The 17,633-nt window shown below is 43.9% G+C and overlaps 1 protein-coding gene across 4 annotated transcripts in view; it reads right to left on the reverse strand.

The window, feature by feature from the left end:
• Window positions 1–17,633, reverse strand: part of LOC124191236 (teneurin-m-like) — a 76,892-nt gene that overhangs the window by 51,250 nt on the left and 8,009 nt on the right. For 3 of the 4 annotated variants that reach the window (XM_046584324.1, XM_046584323.1, XM_046584327.1), the window contains exon 2: window positions 9,245–9,722. In XM_046584324.1, the coding sequence (XP_046440280.1) occupies window positions 9,245–9,524 (280 nt within the window). In that variant the 5' untranslated portion in view covers window positions 9,525–9,722. Of the gene's footprint in view, window positions 1–201; window positions 777–9,244; window positions 9,723–17,633 lie in introns of those variants that run through there. The other variant, XM_046584325.1, reaches the window with a different exon arrangement.

Genomic DNA, 17,633 nt, shown 5'->3' on the forward strand with positions numbered 1-17,633 from the left:
TTTTACCCTCATCTTCCGATTCCTCCCTTTTATACGGCCACGTCAATTAAACCGCCAGACTATGAAATGAATCACTTCGTCTGATTTGAGCTGCCACGAAAGAAAAAGAAACGACGACGACGCCAAAAAAAGCTCCAAATAAAAAAACAAAAAACAAGAAAAATCGATGGGTGAATCCAAATGAATTTTTCACACTCTTACCTTTGACCCTGGGCAGAGTCGGTTACGCTCGATGATGATAACAACGAGGAATGTTTTCCTTCCACCCCGACGAGTCTCTTTATATACACACGGCCGTCCTCCTCCGCTTTCTTTTGTGTTTTTGTTTTCTTCCTTTCGGCGAATCAGTAACACAAATGACGACAATCGGTCCTTTCTTTCCTTGTCCGCGATCGTCCTCCAAATAAATGTTTCACGGCAATCAACGACCGACACAAATTCACCGATTTCTTCTCCCACATGAAAAACCGTCGAGAAATAATTCGAATCGAAAAAGTTGGAAATATTTTGGCCACTTTTTTTGTTATTCACGACTGGCGACAACAAATTGTTTTCGGTGCGCAAGTTTAAACGAAGCGCATCGCTCAAACAAACGAAAAAAAATATAAAACAAACAACCGCGTGAACAAAATGAACGAGAATTCGGTTGCGGGCAAAAAACAATCCGGCGCACGCCACAAAAAACACACGCACACACGACACAACCTGTTCGGTTGACGCGAGGGTTTCGACTGAATTTCTTCGTGCCCGACGCCTTTGTCGTCAACAACAAGAGGGCGTCCCCCGACCGACGTCGACTGACGTACCCCCTGGCGGCGCATGCGCCCCTCTCACCCCAGACGGCCCCGCTGAAACAACAAGGTGGTTGCATTCGGGTAGGTGACGAAAATGGGATGTTATTTTTCGAGACATCGACAGATGATGACATCCCCCCCCGATGGTTTGATTTTGTGTAACAACTCGACGTCGAGTTGCCTTTTGTTATAAGCAGCAACAGGATCGAGAGAGCTGCGACGCAGTTTGAAGGCTGTCATTTATCAAGGAGCCCCAAAGACCCCATGCCACGGATAGAGCCGCAATTTGTTTGCTACTCGAGAGGGGGGGTGTAGTAGGTACAACGATCAAAAGTGCCCTTCAAAAAATCGGCCCAAACAAATGACACTGCAGGAGCGAGAAATGCCCAAAGTATTTAGTTGTTATAGACTGCCCAGTAGAGTGCGCTCACGGTTAATAGTGCTGCCGCTCTCCTGCTTCAGGAAAAGAGAGAAGACATGTAGGAGTAGTTAATGATGCTGGTCCTCTTCATTCTGTCCTCCCCAGACCAGAAGAAGAAGAAAAAAAAAACATTCTATATACTTTCCAGCCGTACAGAGAACATTTATGCCCTTATAAGTACTTTGGGGACCGCCCGCTAGGTAAAGCCTCTTCGCCATTTGACGACCACAAGAGACACGGTCACGATATTTTTGATCGAAATCTCAAAGAGAAATTCGGCCCTGTCCATCGACAATTTGTGCGTTTCCCAGGCCGAATTTCCTTCAGACTATTTTTCTTCTTTTTCTATTTTTGGTTCCCACAGGGTTCGAAATGTTCGTACACTTTCGAATGCATTAAGTGCAATAGTAATGGAATCAATGAAGCCGCAAAAATGACGAGGGAGAAAAACACCCGCGTCAGCACAAGTGAAAAGGCCAAAAAAAGAAATCAAATCTGAAGAAAAAAAATCCAACAAACAAAAACCAACAAGAGAGCGCAAAAAAGCCCAGTGGAGCGGCAAACGAACGGATGTCACGATAGATCCCCCCATTCCATCCTACAGAGATGCTTTTGCTGTTTAGCGATTCTTTTTACTCCCAGCAGCGAGTCAAGTCAGCGTGCAATAGTCATCCATTGCTCCCGTCAAAGGCGTTTCGTAATGTTATGTAACCGACGACGTTGCATTTCTGCCCAAGGCTGACAAGTATTTAAGAGATGAGCCACACACTTCATCATCAAATTATTCCGCCCTGACGCATTTCCAAGGCTCCGAAAAGTCCGCAATGACACACAAGGGCGATTGAAAAAGCTGGGCCGACTAAACGGCGTTCATTCATCTAATGGGAAAGGAAAAGTTTCGCCCATTCATCGGCTAACAAATTCCATTTAGAAAATTTGAAAAAAGGACGACGACGACGACGAAATCAAGACAACCGCCGGGGTTTTCATTTTCATTTTTTTTTTGTCGTGCAGATTATTCAGATGAGATACACCAGAGGGGGAAATCAAATTTATTTAGGTGTATAAAAATTATTACATCTAAATACATTTGATATAGTAAATATTATCAAGAGAGGGGGAGAGAAACGACTATCCACTATAGGTCGTGAATACTAAACACGCAGCTGCCTCTTTTATATACATGTATTGGTAGTAGGGCCCCACCATACACATTTTGTATTCCCCCTTTATTCTTCTTCTTCCTTGTTGTGTTTTTATTTTCCTATTTTTTTTTTACATGGTTTGAATCTGTCCGGGTATTTTTTTTCACCCCCACAGCTTCCCCTTTTATATTCCACCGGTGACAAAATGGGACCCGTTGAAATGTTGTCACATTTTTATTTTTTTTTATTTCCCCGTGTTATATATATATATTTTTTTCTTTTCTCTTTTGATCGGTGCCGGCCACCATACGAGAGGGGAACAAACGATAGCTAAACGTGAAAGAATATATTTAGTAGGCCTCCCTTTTTTATTATACACGATGCGGTCAACTACCGATCTCACCCCGTGAGTCATGTTTTCATTCTGTTTTTTATATGAGGTCTATTTAAAATAAAAAAGTTATTTATGGGTTGGTTAGGGGAGAAAATGATGAAAAAAACAACACAAATATTTTCTCCCTTGTAAAATAAAAAAAAATTGGAATTCAAAATGTGAAACAGGTTCCCCTTTTTTTTCTTTCAATAAATGGGAGGGCATGTCTGAACGGTTAGAATTTCCACGAGAAAAACATAAATTTCGCGAGCCATCGGAATAAATAAATGCGGGAGATTTGAATTATTTGAAAGGAAAAAAAAAAGCCCCGGAAAACATTTTTGTGTGTTTTTTCTGCCATGGTTACAAGGAACTGCAATAACTTGCACACTACACTTGCGGGTGTATCAGCTGGAATGATATAGCTCAACATTCCCCCTCTTCAACCGAGAAAAACCTTTCCAAACGTTCAGTTTTCTTTCTCTTTCCCGAGAAAAAAAAGAAGGAAAGGGCAATACGTATAATATGGCCTCTTCTTCCTCAACGTCTTTATATAGAGACAAGACGTTCGCATCTATTCGGGACTTAACACAAGTGAACACAAGAGACAACAGACGACATAACATTCCAAAAGAGAAGGGCAAAAGGGAGAGATTGAAGTCGGCAGCTGGGCCATTGGCATGTTTCACCAACAAAACAAAAAAAGGGGGGAAGAAATATAAGAAGAAAGCGCCGGGTCGCAATTTCAAAGTCTCGCAAAAACTCGTTATGTATTTCTTATGTGGATCCTTTTTCCACCGGGAGGAGAATAAAAGCCGCTTTGTTTTTCGGGTGGCAAGGACTGCGAACGACAAAATAAAAACCTCTCGGGGCTCTCACTCTTTGATGAGATGAAGAAGAGAGTCGAGGTCGAAGAAACAACACGATCGTTTTCAAAATAATGTTACGGTTTATTTAAAAAAAAAAAAAAATAAAAATAAAGAAATTTTGTTTTTTTCCCATTTGGCCTCAACTTCTTTGGGTATCCGAGGAATGTCTCACGCGGACGCTCTCGGTCTGGAAAATGAGCTGCTGGCCCGTCCGTTTTAACTTTATTTTCTTAAACTCCGCCCCCGTTTTCTTTCTTTTTATTTCGGTTGTGACACACAACTGAAAGGGAACGCAGAGAGAGAAGAAGAAAAAGAAAAAACCGAGTGCCGGGATAACGAGAAGATTGAAAACCCGCACGTTTCAGCTCATATGTTTCATCTGTTTGTACGTTTCATCCAGCTCTCCTCCTCCCCCATGAAAAGGAAGAAAAAAGAAGAAAAAGTTGGGAGCGTGATTTATCCCGTCGGCCAGATGCGTCAACTTTTCTTCTTCATCTTTGAGCTCCTCCTTCTCCAGGATCTTCCACGTATGTGTTTTTGTATTATTTTTCTTCGCCCAAGAAAAACATTCACAAATTCAATCTCTCATCTAGTTGGGCTGCCAGGCCCGTCCGCCCAGGACTCCTGGAATCTTCCAGTCGTGTCAAAAAAGCCAAAGAAAGAAAGAAAGGAAGAAAGAAACTAAAGGGTCTCTTCTATATATAAATATGAAGAAATAAACTAATAGGAGCATATCCACGTACAAGCCCGCCACTTTTTGAAACAGCCTGACGTGAGCTGCTGATGTCTGGTGAACCGTCGAGTGAGCACAAAGTGGCGCGGTGTACTGACGCAACAAACAAAACCCAAAACCTCTAACCTACACACTTTCTTTCTCTCTCTCTCTCTCTCTCTGGACCGGATTTCTCTTCTTTCTTTCTACACAACAAACTCTCAAGAGCAGGAAATCCTGGACTAGCGATATGTATATGTGTGTCAGTCCCTGGTACGGCCGGCTGCTGCTGCTCCTCCGCCCGGGATCGACAAACGGGCACAACACACAAAATACCCTCAGCCACATTGAATCGCCCCCCTCTTATCCTTGTGAGAGAAAAGAAAGAGAAAAAAAAAAGAGGAAATGGACTCGGTGAGGGATATATGTACGAGTGTACATATTCCCGTTTCCTGGTTATATATGTGTAAGATCTTGCGGGCAACGAGGATATAGTCGCAACAATTTTCAGAAGGGGGCCCCCAGTCCCGGGAAGATAAGATATTTTTCGTCGAAGCGTGGGGAGGGGGAGCGAAATGTTGAGGAGAGGATAATCTTGTGAACAAATCATTTTCAATGTAGTGAAAAACCTCGGCTACTGATCAATCGAATACGGTCGACGGTGTAATCGAATGATACCCATCGAAAAATGGGGGCCTCAAATGCCCAGTAAAGAAATGAGGAAAAATATTGGTGAACAAAAAAGGTCAAATAAAGTCGAGAGACAATAATCGGATTGGGATGAAGCGATCGATTCTATAATGACGATGACAGGTAGAATTATCATCATTATATTAGATATCAGATAGATAGATATAGCGTAGGGGGAATTCGTCTAAGACAAAACCACAAGGGGGGAGAAAGAGAAGCGAAAATGAAAAGCGTCGGTAGCGTCGGTCGGAGAAAATTGGGGGGGGGGAGGAGAGAAACCGATAACGTAATCCTCCTCCCCCTCGAAATCCAAAAGGGGGCTGATTGGTGATCAATGAAACCGCGGGGGAATTAAGACGAGATTTTCCGTCTCTGATGCACACACCCACATAGTATATAGTCGAGTAGACTGGAGATTGAGATTGAGAGAGAGATGAAATCAAAGTTAACGGTAGGGAGGGTTTCAGGTGTCGCATCATCTTATTAGACTGGGCAGCCCAGTGTGTGTGTTATACCTTTCCGTGTTCAAAATTGGCGGTAGAGGGAGGACAGGCTCAGCGAGAGAGGGAGGGAGGAGAGATGGGTAATAGACTAGTGTTACGGACGGCCAGAGCTCGGAGGCTAGCAACGGGTAATTGGTAACCCAAGCCAACCCCCCCACGTTCCATCCAACTACGCCTCTTTTTCAGACTGTACAAAAACCCTACTACGACTATATCCCCCCTTTTTTCCCTGATCAACTCCTCCTCGGCGGTCGCCGCCGATATTATTACTACCATTACCGCAATTACAGGGAGGAGTTGGGTGGCAACAAATGATCGATCCAACCCGCTCAAATTGAACCCGGAGTCATCCGGGCCCCCCCACCAAAAAAGACTGGACAAGTCAAAATAATGTAAACAGTGGTGGGTTCAATAATAAAAAGGGATTTTGTCTTGCGTGTTTTTATCGAAGCCCGGGATCGTCGCCTGGCCACCACCAGATGTCAGTCAAGAGAAAGGTGGGCATTTGTTTGGAGAGCGGATGAAAAAGTTGACCGACTTGACGTTCTTTTCCGTGGCAGGTGCAACTGATGGCCATCATCATCACGAGACGAACCAACGTGTAAAAATGGGGGAAAGAAAAGTTTCTTCCTTCCATCATTTCCCTTTTTTCCTCTTTTGAAAGCGATGGACCGATAGGAGCAGCAACAGCAGCCAAACAGACAAACAGACACATCACACAACGTCGGGCGTTCGTGCCTGCCTTTCCGTCTCCGGAATCAATCAAAAAATGTGTTGGTCTCTTGTTTTCGTATTGAAAGAAAAGGAATAAGCGAAACAAAACAGAAACAGAAGAAAAAAAGAGGGAATAACTTTTTTGACAAAAACCGATAGGGGCCCACCCCGCACGGGGGGTCGAAAAAATGGAAAACAAGGAGACAAGAAGAAAAGAAAGATCGTCTTGTTTGATCTTGATTGTTATTTCGTACAAGGAAAAGAAGAAAATAAAAAGAAGCCTGTCACAAAAAATATGGCTCCTTCTTTTTCATCTTTGGGTCGCCATTCAACTGGAAAATATTCAATTTCTCCCCAAGGGAAACATTTTCCTCTGTTTTTTTTTTAAATCCAAGCAAAATTGACATTGGCCAACCAACCAAAGTAAATTCAAGAGAGAAGAAAAAAAATGACCATCAGAGCAAGTTGGCTAATTTGACGCTTCGATTGAAATGACGCGCTGTGATTCGAGAAATCCGTCAATCGCCTGACCCCCTCCCTTTTCAATCCAGCAAACAACAAACCCCCTTAGGGCAACAGACGAGCTGCTCATCATGTCTCATCGCTCCGGTTTCCAAGAGTCACCCTAGACCGTGTCACGCTTCTCTGCAGCATCCGCGCAGAATGATATCAGCCTTGAAAATTGGATTTACGTATCGTATCGTCAAATGCGCTGGCTCAATCCGGAGACGGGGGAGAGAGAGAGTCAGTCAAGGGTTCCATTCCGGACAGGAGATGAAAAGTCTCTCTGCTGGCGCTCTGTGTGTGTGTCCGAACGAGCCCGCAGGGCTATCCAATCCTCCAGAAGATAATGATCAAGATCCTACAGGATCATATTTGTCCCCCCTCTCTCCCTACCTATATTTTTTTTAAGGCCTTGCGTAATGGGTAGCGAAAACTAGGGCGTGGCACACTATAGGGAATGTACTACACCACATTTTGGAGATGATATCCATAGATTTCAGAGGACACAACTTGGGCCATTAAAATTCAATACTTTCCGAAAAATAGGTCAACGGAATCACGACTGACAGAAAATGATCCGGGGGGATGCCAACCTGATTGGGACCTGTCGTTTGCACACATTTTCTCCATCGTTATACGCACAGATGACGTAATTACATCTGCTGGAGACTTGACCGCGACTGGATGAAAAGAAGACTACTTTCATCACTTTCATTCGGGTGGGCGTTGGCAATTTTGGGTTACATAATAAAGTATAGAGTCGACAAAAATAGTATGAAAGCAAAATGAATTTCTTCCCTTTTACGAAAGAAAATTGGGTCCAAAAATCCGCTGCATCTGCTGAGAATCTCTCCACTATATTACCCAGACTGTTACATATTTTAGACGCGGATAAAAGTAAAATGAGGTGGATGGGTGTGTGTGTGTCTGTGAAGCTTATGGTGTTACATGTTTTACGTACAAGAAAAGGGGGGCCGCCCAGACTATTCACGAGTAAAAGTCCTGAGAACGAAAGCATCTGTTCCCGACACACGGCCGGCAGGCCGGACAGGGTCCGCCGCTGTTGGACCGCGGGGGCTTTTGTCTCCTTTTTCTTTTCGATTCAAAAAAAGGGGGAAAAAAGACGAGGGGACAACAACAATAAAAAAAGAAGAGGATGAAAACATGGTTTCTACGCATAAGGTTCTTTTCTAGTCTCAATCCAATATTGAAACCGTTCCCAGCGAGTCCGATGAATAGCCGAATGAATGAGAAGGCTAGTTATTATTACGACGCAAAACACCCCCTGTCATCAACAACAAAAAAGAAGGCGAGTTGTTGACTTTGATAGAAAGTGCCTTTCGAAACAACACTTTCTCATTCATATTGATGAATGAACTCGACACACAAGTTGTCGGCGACTATGGCCGCCCAATCCACTCGATTGGAAACATCCGACAGCATGTTATCGGCCGCGGCCCCTTTAAACACTTCAACATCAAATTTCATGGCGGCGGCGCGACACGAAATGTGTCGACAGTTGGAAATCATTGGCAGCCGAGTGACGTTCATCCAGCCAGAAAAAGAAGTTAAAAAACAAAAGGAAAAGAACGACAAGATATAATATAAATATGTTTTTAAAAAGAAGAAAAAAAAAAGTCAAAAAGAAGAAATCCCGGCGTCTGCGTGACGTGCAGCAACCGACTGAAAATGAGAACGTGTGTCGTCGCTAGGCTATCATCTTCTTCCTCTTTTTACCACTTTGTTTTGTTATACTGGGGACTTGCAGGAGGTGGTAAAACGACGCCTTACGACGCACCAGGGGGATCTAACCAGCAACCCCTTTTTTCTTTCTCTCTTAAAAGCTATTAAATGAGAAGGTCTATCTTCATTTTCTCTTCTTCTTCTTCTTTCTCCCCCCGATGCCTTCAGCCTCTGCTCTGTGTCACGCAATAATAAAGAAGAGGGCCGGCGTGCACATTTCGGTTGTATAACATTTGATATATCAACGACCAAGGCACCAACTGCTGTCGCCGTTTGTAATCATAATAATAAAGCGAGCCCCAAACAACACACGAGATGCAGCCTGTGCGACGGCCTGCCGAAAAAAAAAGAGACTCGGAGTCTATTGTTTTTCGTGTCGAGGAACAAAAATAAACGGGGGAAAAAAAAAAATAAAACAAAAAAAAAATCTACGCAACAAATTTCCTCCTCCGCCCCGGAATGACGCCAGTTCCGCTTCATCTTTCTTTTTCCTCAATTTCATTATGGAAATCACCAACATCCCGCAACAACAACAACAACCAAATTGAATGCATTATTTTGATTTGCGGGCGTCGGCGGACGGCCCATCATCTTTATCGTTCCGGGGCAACATCAGAGTGACGAATTGTTGACCCGGCCCGAAATGAACGTGGGGAATAAATAAAAGAAAAGAAAATGCGCGAGATGATCGATTCATCACACACACAAAATAAAAATAAAACCCAACAAAAGAAGAAGAAGAAGAAGAAGAAAAAACACAAAGTTGCGTCACCGACCTTGATCGTAGATGATGTCGTCGTCGATGGATTCGTAGAGAGCCGATTGGGCGTCGCTGACTCTACTGGATTGTCCTCCTCCTCCGCAAGAGTCGAATAGAGCTGCTGACGAACCAAGACGGGCTGGAGCGTCGCCACTGTTGGTGCTGGGCAACAGCACTGCCGGAACGCCAAACGGCTTGCGCTGCTGCTGCTGCTGCTGTTGCATCGATCCACGCGATTGCGACTTGCTCCTCCTAGCGACGCCACCGCCGCCGCTCCTTAACGAGTCTCGATCCATTATTGCTGTGTGCGCTTATCAATTATGCGGCGGGGTGTCGACTTGTTCTCCGTCGTCGTCCTCGTCGTCGTCGAGCGCGGACAATTCCCAGCCAGGGCGCCCGTCCCTCCACTGAAATTTTATTGCGATTCAATGCGTGAAAAGCTTCTTGCTGCACTCGCGCACACACACACCCCCTCAGTGTTTCTTCAGAGCCACCTGCAAAGGATCAAATAATGCCAAAGATATGTTATTTTCGGGATAAATGTCGGCGAGGAATATGTAGTACACTCAGTTAATTATACAACGAAAGGAGCAGGCAGGCCCCCCCTTCCATTTCCAAGACGTGCTCCCGACAACACGCTCGGGCTGCCGGGGAAACGCGTGAATCCTTACACAGACATAAACACACACACACACGCACACACACACACAGTGTTATGTATAATTAATGGCGCTCAAAAAAAGAGAATAAGAAGAAGAAAAAAAGGAAGCGGAGAGAAAGTGCGAAGAGTTTTCTGAAGGAACTCGAAGGAAAGGCAAAGATTTCAAAAGTTTAGCATCTTCATTACTTATTTATAAATCTTTGCACATCGTCGAACTTGTTCCTGCCTATATACTCGGATATATTTATAACACATCGTTAACATAAGAGCCGATTTAACAGCTGTTTGCCATCATCTAACCTTTTTCCTGCATGGCAATATCGATTCTTGACATTTAAGCGATGGATATTTTTTTCGAGCACTTAACAAGGATGGAAACGACCGCTCAAGCCGAGTATTCTTTTATAAGTCAGATAAATGACTGGAAGCATCAACTACCAGTACATATGCCGACTTTGTACCGTAGGTCTTTTTCTATATAATATCTACTCTCTCTCTCTAACCGCCCTTTAATATCTGACGTCGTCTTTCTTATTATAAAAACCCTCAGAGGCACTCCTGCCGACTCGCCCACGCAGCCCAGTCCTCTTTTTTTGATAACATAAAACCCTCTCACAGGCAGTTCTCCCCTTTTTTTCTTCTACAGGCATTGATCAAGACGCTTTGACAATATTATTGCAGCACCCAAGACGAGTGGTTGACGGGGGCTAATAAAGGTGGTGCCCGTACCAACACGGGGATTGTTTTTCCTACTTTTCCCCTCTTATAATATTAAAACCACCCTCTATTATTATTTCTCTAACATCACTCAAACGAATGTTGTTATTACCTCTCAACTGGGCAAACATTTATCCCATTGGGGTTGAATGAATTCAAGGTAAGGCATTAAACTAAACCAAAAGAAAGGGGTAAGGTCAAATAAAGGTCCTCGAGCGACTTTTTCATCCGGCACGATCCGGTTCTCCTCCTTTGCATTCCGTGAAATCAATCAGCCTAGTTCCCCAAGATGCGCTTCATTTTCACGAGAATCAAAAGACTTTCGCTTTCACGTGGAGTTGGTGGAACGCTCTGGTGTTGTGTCATTAATCCAATGGAACTAATTTCAAACACAAAACTTGAGCGGAGCCGAGAGCGAAGAAGTCGAGAAAATGAAAAGACGATTGTGATTGGCCCAAAAGACTTTTGTTATAGCGAAAGAAAAAGGAAATCATCAAAGAGCTTATTTGTCATCCTGTTGCCTGACTTTTTGCCGAGTCAACGAAGTTGCCGAGTCGAGCGAACAGAAAATGGAGAAATGAAGAAGATCTTTCTTTCTTTCTAATAGCTTTGAAGTGGTGGAAGTAATAGTTGACAACTCTTTTCTCTCCTATTTTTTTCTTTACACAGCCCAGCAGTTTTTCCCCGGCCCACTTTATTTGTTCATATTTTGAAAAAAACATAAAAACAAAAATTAACGGCGTAATAATGAGGCGGCTATTTTAGGAAGAAGGGCTTGGGTGTGTTCCATTTAAGCTCATCAAAGTCGACATCAACTTTGATGACTCGATGTGAATGCTTCATTACATCGAAAATCCCCTCTTCTTCTTCTTTTCTTTAGTCAAAAAGGACGTTGCAAGACTTTTGGGCGTGGCCGTTATCCCGCGGGAGAGAAGGAACCGGCCCGGGATGTAACAAGGTATTCAATATATATATATAGGCCCGCGTGTGCTTAAGGAGATCCCAAGAAAAACTCGACGGGCGTCATCATCTAGGCAAAGCTGCCCCCCTTGCGTTCCAGTTACTTTTCTTTTACCCTCGGCGTTCAAATGGCGTTCCATCTCAGAGAAAATGAGCCAAATGGTCCACTATAGATCCAGCAAAGAGGACTTTGGGGAGAGACCAAGGCAAAATAGGAGCAGACACATACAACAAGAAGAAGAGAAAAAAGTTGGAGCCCAGTTGGAACTAAATTCGTCTCTGGAGACATACTGGACTGGACTTTTGGGGCGAAGGGGAGTGAAGAAGCATCTCGTTCTTTTCTTTCTTAACAGTGTCCGTTTTTCCCTCTGATTCCTACTTCTTCTTCTTCTTCTCGCTGCGTCAGATATATATAAATGTTAAGAGTTGTACGTATCGGATTTTGATTCGCGACGATTTGGTGAATCCCTCCTCAGCCATCAGACGCTGAAAATGATTTCCATTCTCTGTATACGTTCCTGACGAGTTCTCTTCTCTCTCTCTCTCTCTTTTCTTCTTCTTCTTCGTCTGGCAAAACTTTGTTTGTTTTCTTATTGGTTCCACTTTAGCTCTCACTTGGGCCGATTGCTCCTTTCACTGTCTGTCTCTAGAGTCGCCAGTGTAAGAAGACAACGATTTGTGCTGACGATGGCTCTTTTGTAAGCCATCGGCAAAGACCAGCAGTCGAAAGGATCGATGCAAAAAGGGGGAAAAAAGAAACAGCACTTGCTACCGAGAATCCCTCGGCGTATACCAACTATTACGTGTAGCATATCTACACGTACAAGATGATGATCACCATCTAGAGCCAATCATCAAAGACTATGAGTGAAGCCAGCAGCAAACTCTGTAGTACATCAATCCTATGCAGCAATAACTTATCCCCGAGCAAACTCACGATGGATATGGCCTATTTTCCTTTGATTCCTGTACGTGTAAAGATACTCTGGCTCCTACTTGGCAGGCCTCCTTTGTCAAGGAGAGTTAACTTGCTCCCAAAGATTCGTATAGGAGAGAGAGTTGGAGCTCATCAAGTTCCACCAACTGATTGGGGGGCGGTAATAGTTAACAACAACCCAAGAAAACTCTTCGTCTGGCGTGTCTCCTCCTCGTATATATCATCACACCCAAAGTGTTGGGTGTGTGTGTGTGTACGACACATCAGACGCGGGCTGCACTTCTCCTAATAAGAGAAAGAAAAACTTTTCCTAGTTTTGCTCGATGATCTCGGAGCTTTTGTTATGTCTCTCTCGGCTTCTTGATGGAAGCCCAAGGAAAACATAAATATCAATCAACAAGATTGTCTATTACTCCCTATACATATATCTATTACAGAGTATAGCTGATTCAGCCGTCCCATCATCGTCATCTCTGCTGCACAATTTATCGCTGACTATTATTGTGAGTCTCTTGTCTTTCACGACCTAGGATCAAGTCGTGGATACACAAAAAACAACTCGAGTCTATTAGCAAACGGACAACGCAATCGACAAAAAAGGGAGAGACGTGGGAAGGGGTCTTGAGTTGATTAGGTTTTTCAAACGGAACGCACCAATGGACATTGACACACTCGACACGCTTTCGCTAGACAAATGAAAAAGACACACGAGTTTTTACGATTGTATGCGGTAGTGAGCGGGAGAGTGGGTGGGTGCTGGTGCGGTAAGAGCGTGTCCAGCACAGTGAGAGAATCCCTCCCGACAAAAAGAAAAAAGTCCCCACATGTTCGACATACTAAACAGCCACCGACAGCCACAAGGACCCTCCGCTGACACAAAACCGCCAGGCAGAAGAAGAAGAAGGAGCCTGGACAATTGATTTTCCCAGCCACTAGTAAAAGGTTTAATACTAACGACGTACTATATACATAATCTAGTGGCGCTAGAAATACGATAAAGCAGCAACAACATCCAATGAACTCGCAACAAGAAACGGTGCAGAGAGGACCAGGGGTCTTTAGCTGATTCTGCAACTGCTCGACTGACCAAATCCTCGACTAACAAGTCTAACAGCTTTGCCATCAGACACAAGCTCAGCCCTGAATACGTTACACACTGAGGGTCCACACACACACAAAAAAGAGTGTGTGTACGGTATTATTGGGTGGAGCAGCTCGTTATTTCCCCCCCCCCCCCAACAATTCGGATATAGAAAGAAGAAATCTCTACGTTACTACTAATGATCCAGTAACCCCATAGAGCTTGCAGCGTAGACTCCACACAAAAAAAGTTGAAAACCATTTCTGATTGACTGCGATTTTCTGTAGGCGCCAGTTTTTCAAACGTCATCGCAGCGTCAGCAACAATCTCTTGTGTAACACTGGCGATCGTGATTCCTTTTTCTTTCTACAACCCCCCGGCAGACGATTTCCACATAAAGCAATAAAATATCAATAAAACGAAAGCCCGAATGGATGGGGTGGTGCCGGCTGCGGACGGAAAAAGTGATGCAAAGTTAAGTAGGGAAGGCATAAAACGCACACTGCACGCCCTCATTATACATGGCGAGGGTATAACAGGGAAAAAGAAGAAGAAGAAAAAACAAGAATGGCGTAATAGTGCACAGGCAAAGTAAATAGAGAAAAAGCAAAGTTGGCGCCATTTGTTTCCAATAACCGCTCCCCTCCTGAAAGTTATATAGACTTTGATATGGGCCATTTGCCAACTCATTTCGAGCTGATTGAGAAGGCATGCAAATCAATGGGTAAATTATACACACGCGCGTGGGGGAGTGGGTTGGCGCTGGATTTTTATTTCATTAATGCAAGACCCTGGGCTTTTTTTAATCTTCGTTATTGGCCAACGGGGAACGAGCGGAGAAATAGAAAAAGATGAACCCAAAACTTTCTTCTTTCGACCAACATTTTCAATTTCCCCCTCGTCCAAGTATCACGTTCCCCTCTGTTCGTGCAGTCAGGCGGAAGTGATATCGGGTGTTGGATAGCAATCAGGGCAGCTCAGAAGCAGAAAAGGTCAGTAGAGCCTCGAATCCGTCAAAAATGGATCGACAGCTGTCGGAGAGACGACCGCCGTTTTCCACAGCAGCAGCTTCGTTTTCCCTCCGACGGAGGATCGGCCGCGTGGACCAAATGGCTTTCATTAGTGCCCAGCATTTACCACCCTCCTCCGGATTGACATGTCTTCACCTCATGTAAGCAGCTAACCTCCATCACCCCAACTAACGCCTTTTTCTTTCTTTTTTTCCTTCTTCTTCCTTTCAATTTCTTTTAATAACAACATTATACCAAGAAAAAGATGCGCCTCTGCACAACTCAAATTCGATTTTGGCGAATTATTCAATCCTCCGCGGAGCTTTTTTGGGTGGATCTTTTTTTCCCAGACTGCTTTTTATTCATAGGATTTGAGCCCTTCTAGTCTGATTCCGTTTCTCCTTATTTTGTCAAGTGTCGCTGCAGCCCAGCAGCCAGCAGCGAGAGTGTTATTGTTTTTCGCGCTGCTTTTATCGTTCCGGGTTTATATACCGCCGGATATGTATTTGTTTCTTTACCCTTTTCTCTCTCTCTCTGCGTTTTCACGATCCATTCCGGGAGAAGACGAAAACCGTCGCATCCCATAGAGATAATTCCGGAAACAGCCGGGCAAATAAAAAATAAAAGTAAGTTGGGCTGCTGCTACTGGTGCTGCTGCGCTCCTTGAAGAAAAAGAGTTTCACGGGCATTTTACGACGGGCTCCTTTTTATTCTCAAGTCTTATACAAATAAAATTTATCGAGAAGAGACAGGCGAAAGCGTTGGCTCCTTTCACTCGGATATGTACAACAAAGGAGAGTAGTATAGTAGTAGTTGAGAAAATAAATGTCTCTCTGACTGGATTGTGAAAAAGAGAAAAGAGGCTTTACTTCCGACCGGAATTAGATGCAAGACCACGGACCAGAAGATTTTTGGTTATTTTACATTTCCTTTTTCCCCACCAAGATGGACCTCTGCTGCGTGCGTGTTCCAATAACCATGGAAACCATATAAAAAAAAACCCAAAAATAACATTTTGTCGGCAAACGGGAAAATCAATCCGCAGGTTAAATCTATCTTCGACGACCTCTAGCGTCTGTCCGGAAATGGCCATTTCAATTGGGAGAGAAAACAAAAAGAAAGAACCTATGTTCCGGCGACGACATTTAACACTTTGACGCATTGACGTAGAATGTCTTTTATGTATACAGTCCAGGAAGAAGACGTTAGGAGGGAGGGTGACACGATTAGTCCCTCCTTAAACTCCATTTTTATTAACTGCTGATTGAATTCTTCCCTCTTCTTTTCTGTTGTGTGGACTCTCGACTGGTAAATCCATTTGAATTGTCCCCCTCTCTCGTAGAGCGGTGGCACGTGCCTCGCCTAAGAAATCAGCCGTCTTCTTGATGTTATTATTACAGCTGGGCCCTTTATAACACTAATGTGGCAGCAGTCAGCCGACGTCCAGTTTTCCTCTCTTTAAGCTTTTTTCAAAGCTTATGCCATAACACACAGAACAGGAAGAAAAAAAATGGAAGGTGGAAGAAGTAGAGAGGGAGTTTAATGAAGCGAAGAACGTCAGTGACAGTCCAGACATCATCGGATGATCATTCATTGCCAACCGGCCGACTTTGCCCGTTCGTTTAATATACACAAGGATAGGCAACCTTCTTTTTCATTTCTTTTCTGCTCGCTTGTGACTGGCACGTGGAACCCCTGAACAAAAGCGACGACGAGTACGACATCGCCCCCCCCCCTCTACTCCATAACCAACACCTTTTCTTCTTAGCTCAGTGGCGCGTCTCTCTTGACGCGTTCCTGATGGCGTCGCTGGCGTCGGCTTGCGTGACATAATGGAACCCCCCCCAGCCGGCCTTAGTCATCGCCCCCCCCCCGTTTCCATCTCGTTATTCTGCAAAAACACCAGCCCTCCTCACTCTCTCCCTTACATTTCATACAATATTTGAAGGCACAGTATACAATAAAAGCGGCCCATTAATATTCATCGTGCTCATTTGCTGTGTGTGTGTGTGTGTGTGTGTGCGGTGCAGACAACAAGGCGCGGTGCCCCAATATTGGATTTTTAATTATTTGTTTGTACCGCGGAAAATTCATTCGTCATCTATCGTTGGGCTAAAGCCAAAAAAGTTCAGATAATAATAAACCATCCGACTTTTCATGTCCATGATCCACCGCAGCAGCTGAATGCGATCTGAATGAGATTAGATCAAGTCGATTGAAAATAGAAAAAGTGGCAAACAACATTTCACCCGCGAAATGATAAACACAAACAAATTGGATTCAAAAGAATCTTCCAATGAAAAGAAGCGTTGAGGGGGAAACTAACTAGATGATGGAATACATTCTCCTGAAAAAAAAAAAGAAATAATCTCTCCCAAGTTAAAACTGACTGAGGATGGGTTTCTCGTTGTCAACTTTTTTACCCATGGTCTTTTCCAATGACGTTATTCCCGTTCAGTTGCGTAAACATTCAAGTCCATTCAACCAAACACCACAGTTTTGCGTCTAATGGTACCTTATGCCCTCGCACTTCTTAGCTTTACACGCCGGTAAACAACAATGTCCAAATAAGGTTGTTTTTTTCTTCTTCTCCGGAAGAAAAAAAAGGGCCTATTCCGTCATCAAATGAATAACATGGATACACTAACAACCCACATACGGGCAAAACTGCGTTAGTAAATAAGATTTGATTCTCTCTTCTTCTTCGTCTTGATGTATTCCTCGAGCTGCAATCTGCATGTCAGCGCCTTTTATTACAAAACTTTGCGCTAGGAGAGAAGAAGAGTGGATATATGTGGGTTGCTGCTGCTGCTGCTGCTGCCGCACCCGGTCCATTATCAAAAACGACAGGCGAGTGACATTGATCAATGGCGACGTCAGCAGTTTCTCTCTCTCTCTCTCCCCTCGTCCCCGCGTTACAGTGAAAGAAATTCCCCTCAAACTTGAGAAGGTGATATGATGATGACGCTATTACCCGCTTCGTAAATATTTTTACTATTATTTATACAGCAGTTACTATTTGTATTTATTTCGGAAAAA

The sequence above is a fragment of the Daphnia pulex genome, chromosome 3, assembly GCF_021134715.1.
Source record: "Daphnia pulex isolate KAP4 chromosome 3, ASM2113471v1".
Taxonomy (NCBI): Eukaryota; Metazoa; Arthropoda; class Branchiopoda; order Diplostraca; family Daphniidae; genus Daphnia; species Daphnia pulex.